The sequence below is a fragment of the Scylla paramamosain genome, chromosome 24, assembly GCF_035594125.1.
Source record: "Scylla paramamosain isolate STU-SP2022 chromosome 24, ASM3559412v1, whole genome shotgun sequence".
Classification (NCBI taxonomy): domain Eukaryota; kingdom Metazoa; phylum Arthropoda; class Malacostraca; order Decapoda; family Portunidae; genus Scylla; species Scylla paramamosain.
The window spans coordinates 16997772-17019365 of NC_087174.1; the positions used below are offsets into that span (position 1 = coordinate 16997772).

At 39.2% G+C, this 21594-nt stretch overlaps 1 protein-coding gene across 7 annotated transcripts in view; it reads right to left on the bottom strand.

The window, feature by feature from the left end:
• Window positions 1–21594, bottom strand: part of LOC135112823 (beta-hexosaminidase subunit beta-like) — a 165632-nt gene that overhangs the window by 32119 nt on the left and 111919 nt on the right. For 6 of the 7 annotated variants that reach the window (XM_064027665.1, XM_064027667.1, XM_064027669.1 and 3 more), the window contains 2 exons: window positions 9087–9201; window positions 2828–2939 (listed from right to left, as the gene is read on the bottom strand). In XM_064027665.1, the coding sequence (XP_063883735.1) occupies window positions 2828–2939; window positions 9087–9201 (227 nt within the window). Of the gene's footprint in view, window positions 1–2343; window positions 2453–2827; window positions 2940–9086; window positions 9202–21594 lie in introns of all 7 variants that reach the window. The other variant, XM_064027668.1, reaches the window with a different exon arrangement.

Below are 21594 nucleotides of genomic sequence, written 5' to 3' on the forward strand. Positions count from 1 at the left end.
TAACTGATACGGCAAAGAGGAAGAAAATTAAATTGTTTGTAGGCTTTGTTGATTTCTCAAAAGCGTATGACATGGTACCACGACAAAAGTTGTTCTCTGTATTAAAGAGGTTGGGTTGCGGTATGGTAATGTTAGCGGCGCTAGTATCCATGTACCGGGTAACCGAAAGTATTGTGGGTTCAGCAGTTGTCACGGCAACACTGGGTGTCAGGCAGGGTTCCTCTACCTCATGTTTCCTATTTATCATATTTGTGAACGAGTTGATTAAAGTAATGAAAGAAAAATGCAACCCTGAGAGATTTTTAGAATGGTTACATATATTGGTACTCATGGATGATACTGTGATACTGTCAACGGCTAGACACACTATGATTAAAAAGGTTGAGATTCTCCAACAGTTCTGTCAGGAATATGGCATGGTTGTAAATAACAGCAAGACTAAGTTTTTTGTAATTAACGGTGAGGACGGGGACGCGGAGCCGATCCGTGTGGAGGGACTAGTGATGGAACACTGTACTAGTTATGTTTACCTGGGGTCACCCTTTACTAGTGACGGCTCGGTGTCCTCGTCTGTTAGTGTCCATGCTAAAAATAAGTTGTGTCATGTCCTAAAATATGTGTCTTTTCTTACAAAGAACAACGATGTGCCTTTCATTGTCAAGCGGCGGGTATTTGATGCCGCATTGATGTCGTCGCTCATGTATGGATGCGAATCCTGGGTGTGTGCCGATATTAAGCCCGTTATTAAATTATACAACTGGTCACTAAAGCAACTATTAGGAGTGAGAAGGACGACATCAAATCAAGTATGCTATGCCGAGGCTGGCTACCCATCGCTTCCAGATTTTATCAGATATAAACAACATAAGTTTTTCCATGAAATGTGGTCTGAAAGATCCACTATGCCTGATGATCCACTGTCATTCGCAATTACAAGTACAACACAAGCAAACACTCGCACAGGCAAATTCATTAAAGAATTATTGGAAAATGAAGTTCCCAGCATGACTTCGTTAATTGAAAAGGTACACAGTGCTATAACTGCCTCAAACTCATCACGGTGCCTTGTATATAAAGAAATCAACCCGCATTTTACACTACATGATATCTATAAGACGAAACATGTAATCAATGAATTCCAGCGCATATCCTTCACACGCTTCCGTATATGTGGACACAGCTTGGCAGTGGAGACCGGTCGCTGGAACAGGAGGGGCCGTGGCCGCCTCCCTGTTGAGGAGCGTTTGTGTTCCTGCGGTCAAGTGCAGACTGAAAGACATGTAGTTGAAGCTTGTCCACTCACAGAAAATATTCGTCAGATGTATGATATCACCAGATTAGAAGATCTATTTAATGATAACATCTCCAATCATGAGGCATGTGCAGTAATCCATGAAATTTTAGAAATATTTAAGTAACTACGAGTATGAGTATATTATATTGTTGTATTTTACCTCATGTGTGATGTACTTTTAAGTGTGTTTGAAGTGTTTTATTTGTCTTAGTAGCTTTATGTATTATAGTTCATTTATGGTTGTTTTTAGTTTGATTTATCTAATGTACTTTGTGTGTATTTGATGTGTTTTATTGGTTTTTGTGTTTTATGTTGTATGGTTCCTCTACCTCATGTTTCCTATTTATCATATTTGTGAACGAGTTGATTAAAGTAATGAAAGAAAAATGCATGGTTCATGTATGTTTCTATTTTGTTTAATATATTTTATGTGTTTTACGTTTTCGGTATGTGTTCTACTTATTCTGTTCTATGTATTTTATACGTTTCATATGTGATGTATTTCGTCCGGTTTTTTTTTTTTTCATATTCTAAATGTAATATGTGTTGTGTAGTATGTTTTAGGTGTACCATGTGCTTTATGGTGTGTCATGAGTGTCATAATTTTGTCATGAGTTATGGAATTATGTTATGGAATTCATGTGTATAAGATAATTTGATCTGCTATAGGCGTTTTATGCTTTTGTTTGTATAAATGGGCGTTTTGTGTGTTTAATACTTTGTTGCGTTTTAAGTCATTTATAGATTTTTAAAGAAAGTATTTTTATGGACCATATCCTCTGAGTCCTTTTGTAATTGTAATCACTTGTTGTGGTCAATAAATTATCTATCTATCTATCTATCTATCTATGGAGTACGGTGCCCTGTCCTGGATGTCGAATGCCGCCACCCACATGCAGAGACTGGATGCTGTCCAGCGGCGAGCCCTGCGTTTGGTGGCCACCGACGAGGACCAACAGCACCCAGCACCAGTAATGTCACTGGAGCACCGCTGGGACGTGTCGGCACTAGTGGTGTGCCACAAAACTCAGGTGCAGAGGGTCCCTCACCTTGACCCCTTGAGGCTGCTGCCACACACAGTGCAGAGGTGCACCAGAGCTGCGGCCAGTAGCGACGAGCTAGTGAAAGGGCCTCGATCTCGCACCGGCACAAGCAGGACTGTGGAAAATATTCACGGTGGCCACGCCCCAAGTGCAGGACATGTCCACGCACCAGGTGAAGCTGGCAGCCCAAAGCTGGCGTAGCACGCACCTGTCCCCACTGGCGCTTTAAATTTTTATTATTCTATTGTATTATTGTATTAGTATTGTTATCTTTATATTAAGTATGTATAGTGTTATTTCTGTAAATAATACTATCATAGGCTTTTTAAATAATTCCATACTCAACGTGGAATTTTAAGCCTTTCTGTAAATATTTGTTTAAATAAAGAGAGAGAGAGAGAGAGAGAGAGAGAGAGAGAGAGAGAGAGAGAGAGAGAGAGAGAGAGAGAGAGAGAGAGAGAGAGAGAGAGAGAGAGAGAGAGAGACTCACCTTCAAAATCATGGGGTTCGCAGCTGTAGTAATCAAACCAGTCAGACCCAAACGTGTCAAGGTTGAGGTACCAACACGAAGAAAGAATTGTGAAGAAACCCTCGGACGTAACCTGAAGAACAATATAGCATGAAGAACATTATAGGAAGTTGCGAAAGCCACTATATCTGTACGTGACAGTCCCTGTATAAAGCATACATATCCATACCTTGTCACAATTTCTATCAAGAATTTTACATAATCCATTAATGCTCTATAATGACTCGACACTGACATCATGATTTTTAAATTTATTCCACTGAACTTACGGACTAAATTATTCATATCTCTTTTTTAAGTTCTACTTTATCAAGCTTATATTTGGTATTTCTTGTAATTTTCAGCTAACTAGCTCTAAGGTTTTTGTTTATGTTCTTATGATATGGAACCACTTGTGCATAGCGTTGTTTAGATATCTGACCAATGTCAAATATATTTTGAATATTATTTCTGGACTACTTTTAACATTTCTAACGATGAGATCTTATATATATATATATATATATATATATATATATATATATATATATATATATATATATATATATATATATATATATATATATATATATATATATATATATATATAATCTATTTCTGCCATTTATGCATTAGTTTCTCTAACGTAGATCGCTGTTCTTCTTTTTTTTATTTATTTCTATTTCTATCTTTATTTTTATTTTTTACATCCTGATCTTATTTGAACCTTTTTCTTTATTGTGCACACATTGTAAGGTTTCCTTTTAACAGTGATAAGTATTTTGTATTTGATAGTCTAAGAGAACATTTGTCATTTATTTGTCTATTCAGTCAGTTTATGTGTGTAATATTACAGTATCTTATAACAAGACAAATGATATTAAAAAAAAAAAAAAAAAAAAAAAAAACATGTAATTTACCGATAAGCATTACATGACAACATTATTGCGGGGATTAAAAGTACTCCTGTAAAATGCTACGTGGCATCATCGAAGCGAGGGAGGAGGGGGGAGCGAGTCCGAGGGACCTTGAAAACAGCTGAGTGACTCTACAATCATACTCTACATCCGATCTCACCACTAATTACTTTAATGTGATGATCACAAGAAGTGCTCGAAGAGCACTGACATGTTTCACAGTCAGTCACTCAGCTGTTTTCAAGGTCGCTCGGACTCCCCTCACCGCAATAATGTTGTCGTGTAATGCTTGTCGGCAAATGACATGTTTTTTAATAGTTTGTCTTGTTAAAAGATACTGTAATATTCCACAGCTTGCAAAAATTAAGATTAAACCATTCGTAATTTGAGCAAATGGCACCTCTGATTCTGCAACAATGCAACCGTCTGTCCGTCACGTCAAAACTACACGCATAGCACACCCGTGAGTCCCATACATTTTCAACTCTTCTGACGGGTAAACAAAGCCTTAAAATGCAAATGTGTATAGAACATTTTCTACTTAGATTTAAACGTTCTTTGGCCTCTTTCAATATTTACAGAAACTCGCGTTACATCCTGTATACATTTCATGTTTGTCTTTTGTTCAGACAGAGAACATTTACACACATACGTTTACTATTTTCATTTTTTTTATTTGTGACTTGCATGGCACTCATAAACCCTCGTATGTTTTCTGAGGCAAGAAGGTATGTCGTATCGTGTTACCGAGCAAAGTCAAAGTGTCGTTGCCCTCGGACAACCACACTGTGTCCGCTACACCAAGCGCGGCGTATGTCCCCGCTTTCCTCAGTTGCACTGAAGTCTCGAGTTGCCATTGGGCCCGGACTTGGCGGAGTGGCGCTCCCTTGTATCTTCAGTATTTATTAATATAAAGCAACTTCGCACATTTATGTTCCCCTTGCACCGCCTACAGCACCCTGAGCATACCATGGGCAATTCTATGCTACAAACAAGAATACAACAAGTTAAATTTAGTAAACATTCAACCATCCATCCATTCACCTATCCAAACAACAAATCACCCGCCCGCCCATCCACAAATCAGTCAATTCATCCATCTACTTACCCACCACCGTCCACCCTTCCATACACCCACCTTCATGCACACCGTCCTTCCATCCACTAATCCCCTCAGAGAGAGAGAGAGAGAGAGAGAGAGAGAGAGAGAGAGAGAGAGAGAGAGAGAGAGAGAGAGAGAGAAAGAATAATGGACGAATGGGGACGAGGAAACACAGTGACAGGCAAACAAACAAATAAAAAGGATTCGTATATGTAAACAGTTATGGCAACCATCATGATATGAAATTATAAAGAAAGTGTGTGTGTGTGTGTGTGTGTGTGTGTGTGTGTGTGTGTGTGTGTCTGTATATATATATATATATATATATATATATATATATATATATATATATATATATATATATATATATATATATATATATATATATATATATATATATATATATATATATATATATATATATTGCTATGTACAACGAGATAGAGAAGAGGGAGAGAAAGAAGGGCGAGACGAGTTGCTAATCAGCCGAGGTGCGTGTTGTTTATTATCATAAACATTATATGGAACACAAATTGTCCTTCACAACTTAATATATGCCCCCCCTTCCCTTCCATGCCGAGAGTTGTACTTCACAGATCATGTAGAAGAGTTGCTCTTCCCAAAAGAGTAAATAGTTTTCACCCAGCTTTCCAAATAAAGCCCGTGTAATTTTTTGTAAGATAGTGTTCAGTTTGAGGGAGAGATGCGTTGAGTGGGGTAGAGCAGGGTGGAAGGCGGGCTTTCACCCCCTAGCTTTCCACTTAGCCCTTCCCTTTGTCCCACCCAGCTCCCGTCCTGTGTGATGTCACTCAGGCCAAGTTGTAACAGAAATTTCCACGGCTATCAGATTAGTAACAGATGAGATCTGATAGTAGAGGTGGGCAGAAACCGATAATTTAGGTATTCACAGAATCAATCCCTTGGGCTGGGGGATCCGCCGGAACCGGTTCTGGAACCGGTTCCATGGAGAATCGTGTAGAGGCCGGTACCAGAGTCTTGGAGCCACCAGCGCGCTGCTCAGATGGTTACCACTAATGTGTGGCGGTTTCAGGACTCATCTAGAAAACTGGCAGAGATTATTACAAGTTCCTCGTTAGACAGACACATATTAGTTTTTCCCAGATAGCAGAGAGTGTATGTCACGTGGTCATGTTGCTCTAAATATCGTTCCATCATGTAGTATGTAGAATTCCATCTACTTTCTACATCCTGATTAAGGATGTAGAAAGTAGAAAATTGGCATGTTGGTAGCGTTCTCCACGCTACCAACAATATTCAGCTACTAACAGGTCCTCCAGAGTAATCACCACAATACCAAGGATATCGAACAGTGGTGACCAAAACAAACCGGAACAAACGTTCACTACCAGCTTTGGTTTTCCTCTCCCTTCACTGACCATCCTGTTGAACCAGACTTTAACTTTGGTATCCTCCACGACCAAGGGCAACTAATTGGTGCAACGCACTATTAGTATTCCTGACCGTCTTGGACAAATGGCCAACATTCTTGACCATTTCCTAACTTCTAATCTTGCTTATGCTGTTACCCTCTCTTTTCCGTTGAGCTCCTCCGATCAGAATCTCATATCTGTACCTTGTCCTATCGCACCAATCCCTCCTCTCTGATCCTCTAGAGCGGAGGTGCCTTTGCCGTTTCGCCTCTGGTAGGTTGGGGAGACTTGAGGATGTATTATGCTGATTTTCTTTGGAATGACTACTGCTTCTATGCCAAAAACCCGTCTTTGTGTGCTGAACGCATAACAGAGGTGATATTGTCTTTTTTTTTTATGCTGGACGGACACCAAGGGCAACAAAAATCCAGTAAGAAAAAAAAAACGCTGGTCCACGAACAGGGATTGAACCGGTAGTTAAAAATTGAAGGATGAGTCTTTAAACCTCCCTCTTGAAGGAATTCAAGTTATAGAAAGGTGGAAATACAGAAGCAGGCAGTAACTTCCAGAGTTTACCAGAGAAAGGGATGAATGATTGAGAATACTGGTTAACTCTTGCATTAGAGAGGTGGACAGAATAGGGGTGAGAGAAAGAAGAAAGTCTTGTGTAGTTTACCAGAGAAAGGGATGAATGATTGAGAATACTGGTTAACTCTTGCATTAGAGAGGTGGACAGAATAAGGGTGAGAGAAAGAAGAAAGTCTTGTGTAGCGAGGCCGCGGGAGGAGGGGAGGCATGCAGTTAGCAAGATCAGTAGAACAATTGGCATGAAAATAGCAGTAGAAGATAGCTAGAGATGCAATATTGCGGTGAGGAGAAAGAGGATATATATATATATATATATATATATATATATATATATATATATATATATATATATATATATATATATATATATATATATATATATATATATATATATATATATATATATATATATATATATATATATATATATATATATATATATATATATGAAGAGAGAGAGAGAGAGAGAGAGAGAGAGAGAGAGAGAGAGAGAGAGAGAGAGAGAGAGAGAGAGGAAGGTCAGCAGGAACGAAGACTCAACTACCCGATGCGCGATAACTGTCTGGGCCTCCGCTCCCTGAGTTACTGTAAAAATTCGCATATAGTCACCTCTCTTCCCTACTTAATTTTCCTTATTTCTCGTTATTTTCTTCATATTGAGTCTTGTTTACAGAGCAGCATAATTGCATTCAGTCCCTGTAATTAGCTCACTTTTATTTTTAACAGATGAGTGTTTTGTTGTACCAAGCTAGCAGCGTGAGGCGAAGGTAGCAGACTAGGGTAGGTATGCCCAACTCCCTTCTCTCATGAGTCATTTTCCTGTGACGAGGAGTGAGCTTTAGTTCTCACGCTTTAGTCGGAGGGACACTACCAAGCAGAGAGGACGTACTTACGCGAGGAGGAAAGGTGGCATGTGTTAGGGTAATCTACATACAACTTAGAGAGCAGTATATGAGTTAGCAGTAACACCCCTGCCATTAAAAGTCGCTAACACATCAGTGTAGGACTGACTGGGTGTATTGTGCAAAGCCAGATTAGTGCGCCGTTCCATGCTCTGTGTCCCAGGGTTAGCGCACCAGCTCCTTGGCAGCTAGTCAAATATTGACACTTTGGAGCGGTCAGTGGACCCTGCTCTTCAGTTTGTTCTTGTATTCGTTGCTTTGTTAAATGTTACTGTGTTCCGGTTCTCTTTTAAAGAGGCTGAACACAGAATTATATAAATACTGGTGTGTAGTAGAGTTTACTGCCTCTTCAGGTTCTGCCGATTCGTGGATGGTAGAAGACTGTCTTCCAGGAGGCCGTAAATGACACTGATACGCAGGAAGATACAATACTATGTTGGATGTTGGGCGATCTGTTACTGTAGGCGGTTGTCCAATCAAGTATAATACATCGACTTCTTAAGAGTGTGTCCTTTGTCGTAACTGTCCCTACCTAGAACGTGGCTAACAATTCTTTCTCAGCGAGTTGAGAGTTGCTTGATAGTGGTAATATTCCCTTCCCTGTTGGTGGGTGGAACAGGGTGGCGATCTCATAGTTGTTACTCACACAGGAGGCCAGAAAACCTCTGTAAGTGCCTATTTAAGCCCTGCACTGATCAACATAGGAGGTGGCCCAGGGAAGCTAGCCAAGCTGTGGCAGCTGTGGGAAGAGTGGAATCTGTGGTCGTAAAAAAAAAAAGAAAAAAAAAATTATATATATATATATATATATATATATATATATATATATATATATATATATATATATATATATATATATATATATATTAACTTCATTCGCTTAATACATCAATATTGATAAAGAAGCTCTCACCATCCAATGAATCGATAGAGATGACAGCTGGTCCTCAAAGCAATTCCACTTAAATTGTTTTAGGATTAAGCCTTTGACATAATTTTTCAAACTAGATAGTTTCAGTATTGTTTTGTAGGTATAAATCATATTAATTAAACGAATTCTGAAGAGACAATTAAAGACAATTTTCATTTAATCCTCAATTGCTACGATCCTAATTTGATTTTTAAGTTGAATTATTATATTAATTAAGTCTGATCTTTGTAATAATTCTGCTTTAGTAACATACTTTTACCACTTTTTTTTGAGGGGGGAAGCCAGTTTCTTGCCACTTCTGTTTTACATATCAGTTTAACTTTATTAAGCTGATAGTGATAGGCTTATTGATAAAAAATAAATAAATAAATAGATAAACAAATAATTAAGTAAATAAATAAAAGACTAACCGCATCAATTTCGGCCATGAAATCTTCTGGATAGTCTCCATCTTGCCAAACTTGCACCACTGTACTATTTGGCAGGCTCACTCCCTTGTCGAAAACATCCTGCCACACCAAGTACCTGCCAATGGAAAACAACATAATACTCACTGTATGTTTACAAAACACGATCTCTCAAGACATATTTTTTTTTTTTCATCCTAACACCCTACAAACATCAAACACACACACACACACACTCGCACACACACACACACACACACACACACACACACACACACACACACACACACACACACACACACACTGTATATTTCTAAAATACGCTCTCCCAAGCCATTTTTTTTCTTCTTAAAACCCTATGGCATCACACACACATACACACACACACACACACACACACACACACACACACACACACACACTTACACACACATACACACACACATAGGAGAAGGCAGTAGGCACCTGCCAAAACGATAATTACTCCCAGTGAGGTCTAAAGCACAGGATCAGGTGTTGTGAACTTATCATTAAACGCAGCTGTTACTTACCTGAACGTTTACCTTTGTGTCTCACAATACAAGGGAACAGTCACAGCCTGCCCTCTAAAAGCAACTCTCTTCCTTCACACAAAACTACAATTACACACACACACACACACACACACACACACGCACACACACACACACACACACACACACACACACACACACACACACACACACACTCAAAATTCTAAATTATCATGGCGACTCCTACACTAGCCTCGGAGTACCCAACTGGGAAGGGGACCACAAATGTCTCCAGTTCGGACTGCTCTTCTGGTATCGACCCTAAGCGTCTTGATACCCCCCCTCAACTTTTTCTTCATTAACTTCTGCAACATTCGCAGTCTTAGATCTAATTTTCAATCTGTAGAACACCGTCTCTCCTCTCCTAAACCTCATCTTCTTTTCCTCACTGAATCACGAGTGTCTGAGGCAACTGACAGTAGCCCCTTTTCTGTTCCCTCCTACTTTCTCTATCCTCATTTTCAATCCAAAGCTGGATGTTGCGTTTATGTGCGCAATGACAACCTATTCTTGAATCTTCCGAATTTTCCACCATCTTGTTACGACTACAGAGTCACTCTAAAACTAAATTTATCAATGCTGTATAGCTCTCACCTAATTCCTCTGACTACAGGAAATTCTTTGACTACTTAACTTCAAAAGTGGAGCATATTCTGACTTCCCCTTCATGGAGGTCTCCATTCTTGGAGACTTCAATGTTCACCACCAGCATTGGCTTTCCTGTCCCTTCAACGACTATTCTGGTGAACTAGCCTTCAACTTTGCTATCCTCCACGATCTAAAGCAACTGGCGCAACACCCTACTCGTATTCTTGACCGTCTTGGAGATACATCCAACATTCTTGACTTTTTCCTAACATCTAATCCTTCTGTTTATGCTGTTACCTTCTCTTGTCCACTGGGCTCCTCCAATCACAATCTCATATCTATATCTTCTATCACTCCAATCCCTCCCGAGAATCCCCCTAGATGGCAAAACGCCTCTGGCGTTTTGTCTCTTCTAGTTTGCGGGACCTGAGGAGGTATTTTGCTGATTTTCCTTGGAATAAGTACTGCTTCCGTGACAGAGACTTAACTCTGTGTGCCGAGTGCATAACAGAGGTGATAGTGTCTGGCATGGAGGCGTACATTCCTCACTCTTTTTCTCGACCTAAACCTTCCAAACCCTGGTTTAACATAGCCTGTTCTTGTGCTATACATGATAGAGAGGTGGCCCACAAAAGGTACTTGAGCCTTCTATGACCAGAATCTCATGCACTTTATACTTCTGCCCGGAACCATGCCAAGTCTGTTCTCCAAGTAGCCAAAAACTCCTTCATTAATAGAAAGTGTGAAAATCTTTCAAGATCTAACTCCGCTCGTGACTTCTCGCATCTAGCCAAAAACATTTCCAATAACTTTACTTCTTCTCCTTTTCCTCCTTTATTTCAACCAGATGGCATCACTGCTAATACATTTTTTTTTCTTTTTATGTAGGAAGGACACTGGCCAAGGGCAACAAAAATCCAATATAAAAAAAAAATGCCCACTGAACTGCCAGTCCCATGAAAGGGTCAAAGCAGTAGTCAAAAATTGATGAATAAGTGTCTTGAAACCTCTCTCTTGAAGAAATTCAAGTCACAGGAAGGTGGAAATACAGAAGCAGGAAGGGAGTTCCAGAATTTACCAGAGAAAGGCATGAATGATTGAGAATACTGGTTAACTCTTGCGTTAGAGAGGTGGACAAAATAAGGGTGAGAGAAAGAAGAAAGTCTTGTGCAGCGAGGCCGCGGGAGAAGGGGAGGCATGCAGTTAGCAAGATCAGAAGAGCAGTTAGCATGAAAATAGCGGTAGAAGACAGCTAGAGATGCAACATTGCGGCGGTGAGACAGAGGCTGAAGACAGTCAGTTAGAGGAGAGGAGATGATGAGACGAAAAGCTTTTGATTCCACCCTGTCTAGAAGAGCAGTATGAATGGAACCCCCCCCCAGACATGTGAAACATACTCCATACATTGACGGATAAGGCCCTTGTACAGAGTTAGCAGCTGGGGGGGTGAGAAAAACTGGTGAAGACGTCTCAGAACGCCTAACTTCATAGAAGCTGTTTTAACTAGATGAGATGTAAAGTTTCCAGTTGAGATTATAAGTAAAGGACAGACCGAGGATGTTCAGTGTAGAAGAGGGGGACAGTTGAGTGTCATTGAAGAAGAGGGGATAGTTCTCTGGAAGGTTGTGTCGAGTTGATAGATGGAGGAATTGAGTTTTTGAGGCATTGAACAACACCAAGTTTGTTCTGCCCCAATCAGAAATTTTAGAAAGATCAGAAGTCAGGCGTTCTGTGGCTTCCCTGCGTGATATGTTTACCTCCTGAAAGGTTGGACGTCTATGAAAAGATGTGGAAAAGTGCAGGGTGGTATCATCAGTGTAGGAGAGGATAGGACAAGAAGTTTGGTTTAGAAGATCATTAATGACTAATAAGAAGAGAGTGGGTGACAGGACAGAACCCTGAGGAACACCACTGTTAATAGATTTAGGAGAAGAACAGTGACCGTCTACCACAGCAGCAATAGAACGGTCAGAAAGGAAACTTGAGACGAAGTTACAGAGAGAAGGATAGTAGCCGTAGGAGGGTAGTTTGGAAATCAAAGCTTTGTGCCAGACTCTATCAAAAGCTTTTGATATGTCCAAGACAACAGCAAAAGTTTCACCAAAATCTCTAAAAGAGGATGAACAAGTCTCAGTAAGGAAAGCCAGAAGATCACCAGTAGAGCGGCCTTGACGGAACCCATACTGGTGATCAGATGGAAGGTTGTGAAGTGATAGATGTATAAGAATCTTCCTGTTGAGGATAGATTCAAAAACTATAGATAGGCAGGAAATTAAAGCAATAGGACGGTAGTTTGAGGGATTAGAACGGTCACCCTTTTTAGGAACAGGTTGAATGTAGGCAAACTTCCAGCAAGAAGGAAAGGTAGATGTTGACAGACACAGCTGAAAGAGTTTAACTAGGCAAGGTGCAAGAACGGAAGCACGGTTTCGGAGAGACCCCATCAGGTCCATAAGCCTCCCGAGGGTTTAGGCCAGCGAGGGCATGGAAAACATCATTGCGAAGAATTTTAATAGGTGGCATGAAGTAGTCAGAGGGTGGAGGAGAGGGAGGAACAAGCCCAGAATCATCCAAGGTAGCGTTTTTTGCAAAGGTTTGAGCGAAGAGTTCAGCTTTAGAAATAGATGTGATAGCAGTGGAGCCATCTTGTTGAAACAGAGGAAGGAAAGAAGAAGAAGCAAAGTTATTGAAGATATTTTTGGCTAGATGCCAGAAATCACGAGGGGAGTTAGATCTTGAAAGGTTTTGACACTTTCTGTTAATGAAGGAGTTTTTGGCTAGTTGCAGAACAGACTTTGCATGGTTCCGCGCAGAAATATAAAGTGCATGAGATTCTGGTGATGGAAGGCTTAAGTACCTTTTGTGGGCCACCTCTCTATCATGTATAGCACGAGAACAAGCTGTGTTAAACCTAGGTTTAGAAGGTTTAGGATGAGAAAATGAGTGAGGAATGTACGTCTTCATGCCAGACACTATTACCTCTGTTATGCGCTCGGCACACAAAGACGGGTCTCTGACACGGAAGCAGTAGTCATTCCAAGAAAAATCAGCAAAATACCTCCTCAGGTCCCCCCAACTAGCAGAGGCAAAACGCCAGAGGCATCTTCGCTTAGGGGGATCCTGAGGAGGGATTGGAGCGAAAGGACAAGATACAGATATGAAATTGTGATCGAAGGATCCCAACGGAGAAGAAAGGGTGACAGCATAAGCAGAAGGATTAGAGGTCAGGAAAAGGTCAAGAATGTTGGACGTATCTCCAAGACGCTCAGGAATACGAGTAGGGTGTTGCACCAATTGCTCTAGGTCGTGGAGGATAGCAAAGTTGTAGGCAAGTTCACCAGGATGGTCAGTGAAGGGAGAGGAAAGCCAAAGCTGGTGGTGAACATTGAAGTCTCCAAGAATGGAGATCTCTGCAAAAGGGAAGAGAGTCAGAATGTGCTCCACTTTGGAAGTTAAGTAGTCAAAGAATTCCTTATAGTCAGAGGAGTTAGGTGAGAAGTATACAGCACAGATAAATTTAGTTTGAGAGTGACTCTGTAGTCGTAGCCAGATGGTGGAGAACTCGGAAGATTTAAGAGCGTGGGCACAAGAGCAGGTTAAGTTATTGCGCACATAAGCGCAGCATCCAGCTTTGGATCGAAAATGAGGATAGAGAAAGTAGGAGGGAACAGAAAAGAGGCTACTGTCAGTTGCCTCAGACACCTGAATTTCAGTGAGGAAAAGAAGATGAGGTTTAGAAGAGGAGAGGTGGTGTTCTACAGATTGAAAATGAGATCTTAGACTGCGAATATTACAGAAGTTAATGAAGAAAAAATTGAGGGTGGTGTCAAGACACTTAGGGTCGTCGACAGAAAGGCAGTCCGACCTGGAGACATTTATGGTCCCCTCCCCAGATGGGGATTCCGAGGCTGGTGTAGGAGTCGCCATTATGATTTAAAAAATTTTGAGTGAAGGGTGTGTGTGTTATTAGGTGCTTGTAGTTTTGTGTGGAGGAAGTGAGTTGGCTGTGACTGCCCCCTTGTGTTGTGAGACACAAAGGGAAACGTTCAGTGAGGTCACAGCTGGGTTTAGTGATAAGTTCACAGTACCCCCTGAAGAGTGCTTTAGACCTCACTGGGAGTAATTATCGTTTCGGTAGGTATCTACTGCCTCCTCGGAGGCGGATTTATAGAGAGCAAAAGCAAGGCCACCTCTGGCCCATAAACCTTCTGAATGTTTAGCTCAGCGAAGACATGTGCAACATCATCACAAAGCATCTTAATAAAATGTGAAAAAAAAAATAATGGAGGAGAGAAAGGAATAACCCCTAAATCTTGCAGGGCTGAATTTTCAGAAAGGTTTGACAGAAGAGATAAGGATTAGAGATAGATAATGCGGTACTGGTGCTATCATGTTCAAATAGTTGAGGGAAAGATGAAAATTTGTTGGTAGTATTTTCTACTACCTGGTTATGACTCCAGAGTCATTCTCAAACTAAAATTAACCTGTGATGTGAACCTTTCGAGTAACTCTTCTAACAATGAAACATTCTTTGACTATCTCATTTATAAAGTAAGTCACATCCTGACTCTCTTCCCTTTCGTGGAGATCTCCATTCTTGGAGACCTCAATGTTCACCATGGTTTTCCTCTTCCTTCAATGACCAAGCTGGTGAACTAATGATAAATTTTGTTATCGTACACTGACTAGAACAACTAGTGTAACTCCTAAGTCGTATTCGTTACCATCTTGAAGACACGTCCAGCGTTCCTGACCTCTTCATAACCTGTAATCATTCAGCTTATGTTGTCACTTTATCTTCTCCGTTAGGCTCCTCCGATCACAACCTCGTATCTGTATTTTACCCAATCGCTCCAATTCTTCTTCAAGATCCTCCAAAGCGGAGGTGCCACGCTTTGGAGGACTTGAGGATGTATTGTTTTAGTTTTCCATGAAAGATTACTGCGTCCATGTCAGAGACCTATCTGTGTGCTGAGCGGATAACAGAGGTTGTGGTGTCGGGCATGAAGGCGTATATTCCAGACTTCTTCTCTCGCCCCTATCCTTCCTAAGCAAGGTTTAATTCCGCCTGTTCTCATGCTATATATGATAGAGATGTGGCCCACAAATGATCGCTTTATATCATCTGAATCTCATTCACTTTACATTTCTTTCTGGAATCATTCCTAGCCTGTTGTCCAACAATCCAAAATTCCTTTGTCAATTGAGAATGACAAAATCTTTCTAGATTTGACTTCCCTTTCAACTTGTGGCACTTATCCAAGATATTCTCTAATTACTTTGCTTCTTCGTCTATCCTTCCTTTATTTCAACCCAATGGCACCACTGCAATCTCATCTACCTCCAAATATTTCAAATCTCTTCGCTCAGTTTTTAACTAGAAACTCTACATTCAATGATTCATTGTTTGTTTACCCCCTCCTCCACCTTCCACCTGTTTCATGCTACCCATTAAGATCTTTGCAGTATTTTCCATGCTCTAGCTGGGTTTAATCCTTGGAAGGCTTATGAACCTGATGGAGTCCCTCGTATTGTTCTCCAAAACTGTGCCTCCGTTCTTGCGCCTTGCCTAGTCAGCCTTTACCAACTGTCTATTAACATCTAACTTTTCTTCTTGCTATAAGTTTGCATATATCTAGCCTGTTCCTAAAAAGGGTGATCGCTCTAGTCCTATTGTTTTAATTTTCTCCCTCTCTGAAGTTTTAAAATCTGTCTTCAATAGGAAGATCATTAAACATATATCACTTCACAATCTTATATCTGATTCATCAGTAGTCGTTCTACTGGTGACTGGTTATCCTTACTGATTATTGCGATTTTAGGGATTTTGATGAAACTTTCGCTGGCACATTAGACATATCAAAATCTCTTGATAGAGTCTGGCACAAAACTTTGGTTTCTAAACTACCCTATTATGAATGCTATCCTTCTCTATGTAACTTCATCTCATGTTTCCTATCTGGCTGTTCTATTGTTGTTGTGTTAGGTGGTCACTGTTCTTCTATGTCTATTAACATTGGTGTTCCTAAGAGTTCTGTCCTGTCACCGACTCTCTTTCCTTCACTTACAATCTAAACTGAAAACATCACATATCATTTCTAGCTAAAACAGCTTCTAGGTGTTCTTAGGCGTTCTGAACCGTCACCGGCAGTTTTTTTTTTTTTTTCGCCGTGCTTCATGCTGCTAACTCAGCATACGTCTGTGTATGGACTACGCTTAATGCGTGGAATGAAAAGCATTTTGTTTTATCAATTCCTCTCCTCTAATTGATTGTCTTCAGGCTCTCTTTCATTGCCGTAATGTTGCATCTCTTCCTGTCTTCTACCACTATTTTCATGCTAACTGTTCTTCTAATCTTGGTAACTGCAGGCCTTCCCTCCTCCCGCGGTCTCACTACACAAGACTTTCTACTTTCTTTCACACCTATTCTGTCCACCTCTCTAATGCAAGAGCTAATCAGTATTTTCAGTCATTCATCCCTTTTTTTCACAAACTATGGAACTTTTTGCTTGCTTCTGTATTTCCTCTGTCCTATGAATTTAACTTTTTCAAATGTGAGGTTTCTAATTATCATTTTTTATCTCTGTTTAGAGACTGGCACTCTAGTATGCCTTTTTTTTTTTCTTTTTGGCTGCTCGTTGCCCTTGTCCAGTCAAAGAGCTCAAGAGCGTGGCCACGAAGAAAATAATGTCGCTGTGTACGTAGAAGCAACATCCTCCTTTGGACGGCAAAAGAAGACACTAATTGGGAACAGAGAAGGAAGTTGATGGCAGTGGCCTCAACCCCTGTATTTTGGCAAGGAAAGAAAAAAAGAAAATTAGGTTTAATTGAGGAGAGATTATGTGCCATACATTAGAAATTGGATCTAAGGTCGTTGATGAACGTTCATTTACTAATAATATAAACTGGAAACTTCACATTCCACCTCAAGCTAAGACAGCTTTTATGAAGTTAGGCTTAAAGAATATTTAATTTTATCAGTGATATTTTCCTTCACTACCAGCCTTATAGGATACATACTTTTATCTGTTTTCTATTATTTTATTTATTTATTTATTTATTTATTTATCTATTTATTTTATTAATTTATTTATTTACGTATTTTATTTTATTTTATTTTATTTATGTATTTATTTTCTTTTTGTAAACGTGGGCAGGTTTTTTGTGGGTCTCTTAGCCGAAACCTAAGAAAGCAATTTTTTCCAGACTAATTTCTCTCACTTCTTTAACTCCAATATATATTTTTTTCTTATTACAGATAGAATGAGCATGCCTTGAATTACACCCCTGCATGATTTGGCGGCTTCTGCATGAATGACTGCTTGGAAAAAAAGGGTGCGTCAGCACTGGACCATCATAAGACAAATCCAATGGAGATGCATTTTTTCAAGCTAGGTTTAGAAGGGCATAAACAACATGGTTGGCAAACCCCAATCTCGTCTCACTGTTTCCTACATTTAAGGTAGAGTTTTCAGTGACGGTAGTTCAGTTTCTTTACTGTGACTGTGAGCCTGACTCGATCCAGTAGAGACGCATATGTGGGAGCCCACTAGGAGACGCGCGGGAGGCATTAGATGCGCGTCTGGTTATGATGGTAGTGGTGCGTCTCCTTAGGTTTAGTTTTATTTATCAAAGTTATCTTTCCTATTTGCAATATTTTTCTGTGTTTTTTTTTCCCAGTTGGATATGAATAGTGCATAAACTAATACTATAACTATACAGTGAAAACTAACAGAACTGAAAAGTCTAAATAAATAGTGCCTAATAAAGAGTAGAAACTAAAAGAGAAAAAAAAAATAGTGCCATGAAAAGGTAAACAGAACAAACAGAAAATAATGACTACTAGACTAAAAGCTAGAGATACTTACTGTCAAGCAGACATAGAAGCTGCAATTAAAGATCACTAAACGTGAGTGCATGGTTTTTGTGTTTGCTTTTGATGTTAAATGGTTTAATGCATAGTAGGCTACTGAGTAAGGCTTGGCTGTAGTTACTAGTATCCCAAGTACCTCTAAGTTATCCTCAAGTATTAGTCCATATTTTGCTCATCACATGTTTTACGCAGAACGAAGTCCTGGCAAAGGGCCCATGGTGGTGCGAGGCGTTTTAGATAGGGCTTATGCTATTTCATCTCGCAAAATGGTAGAGCAACTCAAATGACAGAAAGAAGAGAAAGAGCTTCAAGAGAACGACAAGAAGAGGATGACTAAGAAGACAAGCAGGCCGAAAAACAGAAAAACTACTACTACTACTACTTCTACTACTCGCACATCCAAGGCAAAACCAGGAAAAACTTCAAAGACCCTACCGTACAGACCTAGGCCTTTACACATTACGGCTTCTTCTTCTGAGGATGACAATGTGAAAAATATAAGTATTCACGATGGTAGTTCTAATGACACCATCATCAGTTGATATGGATGAAGGCGGCGAATTTGGAATAAAATTACCCGTGGCTGAGCCAGGTAAAGATGACGGAGTGAAGATAAAAAAGCAGCAGGTATCAGGAAGGGGGAAGGTCCAGAAGCCATCTTTCAAAGTGTATATTGGAAAAATAAAATCAATTGACAGTGGGGGTATGACAGTGTCCTCTGCGAAGGAGAAGAGCGCGAGGTTGTTGTATTTTTCTGACACAGAGGACGTGTCATATTCTCTGCTCTGGAAAGAAATTGTGGTCCTCGATAATCCTAAACCTGTATTTCAGAACCGCACGAATGGATTTTTTTTTTTTTTTCCAACTGATATAATGACCTCCATCACAGCATATTTTAATGCAGACTAATAAACAGACTCAGCATGGATATCCTTGGAAACATGTCTCTCTTGCCTATGTCTCCCTCCTTTAATGTGGCCTATGTTATGTTCTCCTTTACTGCATGTCTCCCTGTAACCTAACATTTTTTGTACATCTACTATATTCTTAGTATTAGGCATTAAACAAAAGAACAAAAGAACTTTATTCCTGTTGAATTAGGGCATATGTTCATGGTATAGATATGGAAGTGAATGTAATGTTACAATGTTTTCCTTATTTGCAGGCTTACAATTTTTTTTTTTTTTTTCTTTTTACAAAGATTTTCAGTTCAATATATGAGGACAAATTACGCCCAATAATTCTTAGGCTGATTTACTTACTTATTTTTCCGAAATATTCAGCGCATAGAAAACAATACCTGAGTTGTGTATAAAAAAAAAAGTACACTTTTATGTTTTCAAGAGTTATGTTGTTCCAACAGTCAATATAGTGACGAAAATAAAGGATTTTTTTTTTTTTTTGTTTTAAATGTGAAAGCACGTGCGAACACTGCACTTACTAAATTTTCGTCCATACTACTTACTACAAAGTGTATTTTATTGATGATTTTATTTTAATTATTATTATTATTATTATTATTATTATTATTATTATTATTATTATTATTATTATTATTATTATTTATCAAAAAGTGTGTAGCATCTTTCACATTTTTTTTTTTTCTGTAGACATGTAATGTACACCTCCTATCAGCATGCAAGTACTTAAATCCTACTTAAAATCGTAAGTATTATGCATGATATATACTAAAAAGTATAATTACACGTATTATAAATAAAATAAATAAAAAAAATAAATAAATAGAAACTTGCGTCTCCATTGGACTAGGGTGCGTCTACTTAGAGTAGGGCAGTCATAAGGAGTCGCACTTAAAATAGACCTCCTACCTCAGAAAATACATGAAATACACAAAAAAATATGACATATCTATTAAAAGCATAACCATTTGATAATATATTAAGCAAGTTTGAAATAAAAAGAACGAATGAGCTTGACACAGGAATTTTTCTCTAAAAGCATTTGCACTTTTTGCGTCTGCAATGGGACTCGCACCCTATATATATATATATATATATATATATATATATATATATATATATATATATATATATATATATATATATATATATATATATATATATATATATATATATATATTATATATATTTGTGTGTGTGTGTGTGTGTGTGTGTGTGTGTCGTTTATAGTTACTCGACAGAATTAAAAGGTTATTTATTTAACATTATGAATAACTAACCTTTTACTTATGTATTTTTGCATGTGATAATAAAATATTAGGTGAAAATGAATAGAAACGGAAAGCAAATGTCCTACCTGCTGCCTCCTAATCTTCATAAGTTAAGACAATTTCGACATTCCGAAGTTCTAGCCTAATAATGTTTCGGATCTTAGAACATAAGAACATAAGAACATAAGAAATAAGGGAAGCTGCAAGAAGCGACCAGGCTTACACGTGGCAGTCCATGTATGAAACACACCTACCTTTTTCCATTTGTTATCCCCATCCATAAACTTGTCTAATCTTCTCTTAAAGCTCTCTAGTGTCCTAGCACTAACTACATGATTACTGAGTCCGTTCCACTCATCTACCACTCTATTTGAGAACCAATTTTTTTCCTATCTCCTTCCTAAACCTAAATTTTTAAAGCTTGAACCCGTTATTTCTTGTTCTACCCTGGTTGCTGATCCTAAGAATTTTGCTTACATCTCCCTTGTTATAACCCTTATACCACTTAAAGACTTCTATCAGGTCCCCTCTTAACCTACGTCTCTCTAGAGAATGTAAATTTAACAGCTTCAACCTCGCCTCGTAAGGAATTCTCCTCATCCCCTGTATCCTTTTAGTCATTCTCCTCTGTACTGATTCTAATAGATCTATATCTTTCCTGTAATGTGGGGACCAGAACTGCACAGCGTTGTCTAGATGAGGTCTGACCAGCGCCAAGTATAACTTTAATATTACTTCTGGTCTTCTACTTTTAACACTCCGAAAAATGAATCCTAGTACCCTATTTGCCTTGTTTCTGGCTTCCATGCATTGTTTCCCCTAGACGGAGTTCAGAGCTAACTATAACTCCTAAATCTTTCTCGTACCCTGTACCTACCAGAGTTTGGTTGTTTAATGTGTACCTATTGTGTGGGTTTCCTCTACCTACGCTAAGCACTTTGCATTTATTGATATTAAATTGCATTTGCCATCTATCCGTCCATTCATTCATTCTATCTAAGTCTGCCTGCAAGGCGATGGCATCCGATTCTGACCTAATTAATCTACCTATCTTTGTGTCATCCGCAAATTTACTAACATCACTACTAATTCCACTATCCAAGTCATTGATATATATTAGAAATAACAATGGCCCTAATACTGATCCCTGTGGCACCCAACTAATTACATGACCCCACTCGGATTTCGAGCCGTTTATTACCACTCTGTCGCCTGTTACCAAGCCATGACCCTATCCAGCCTAACACCTTCCCATCTATCCCGTGTGCTCTAACCTTATAGAGAATG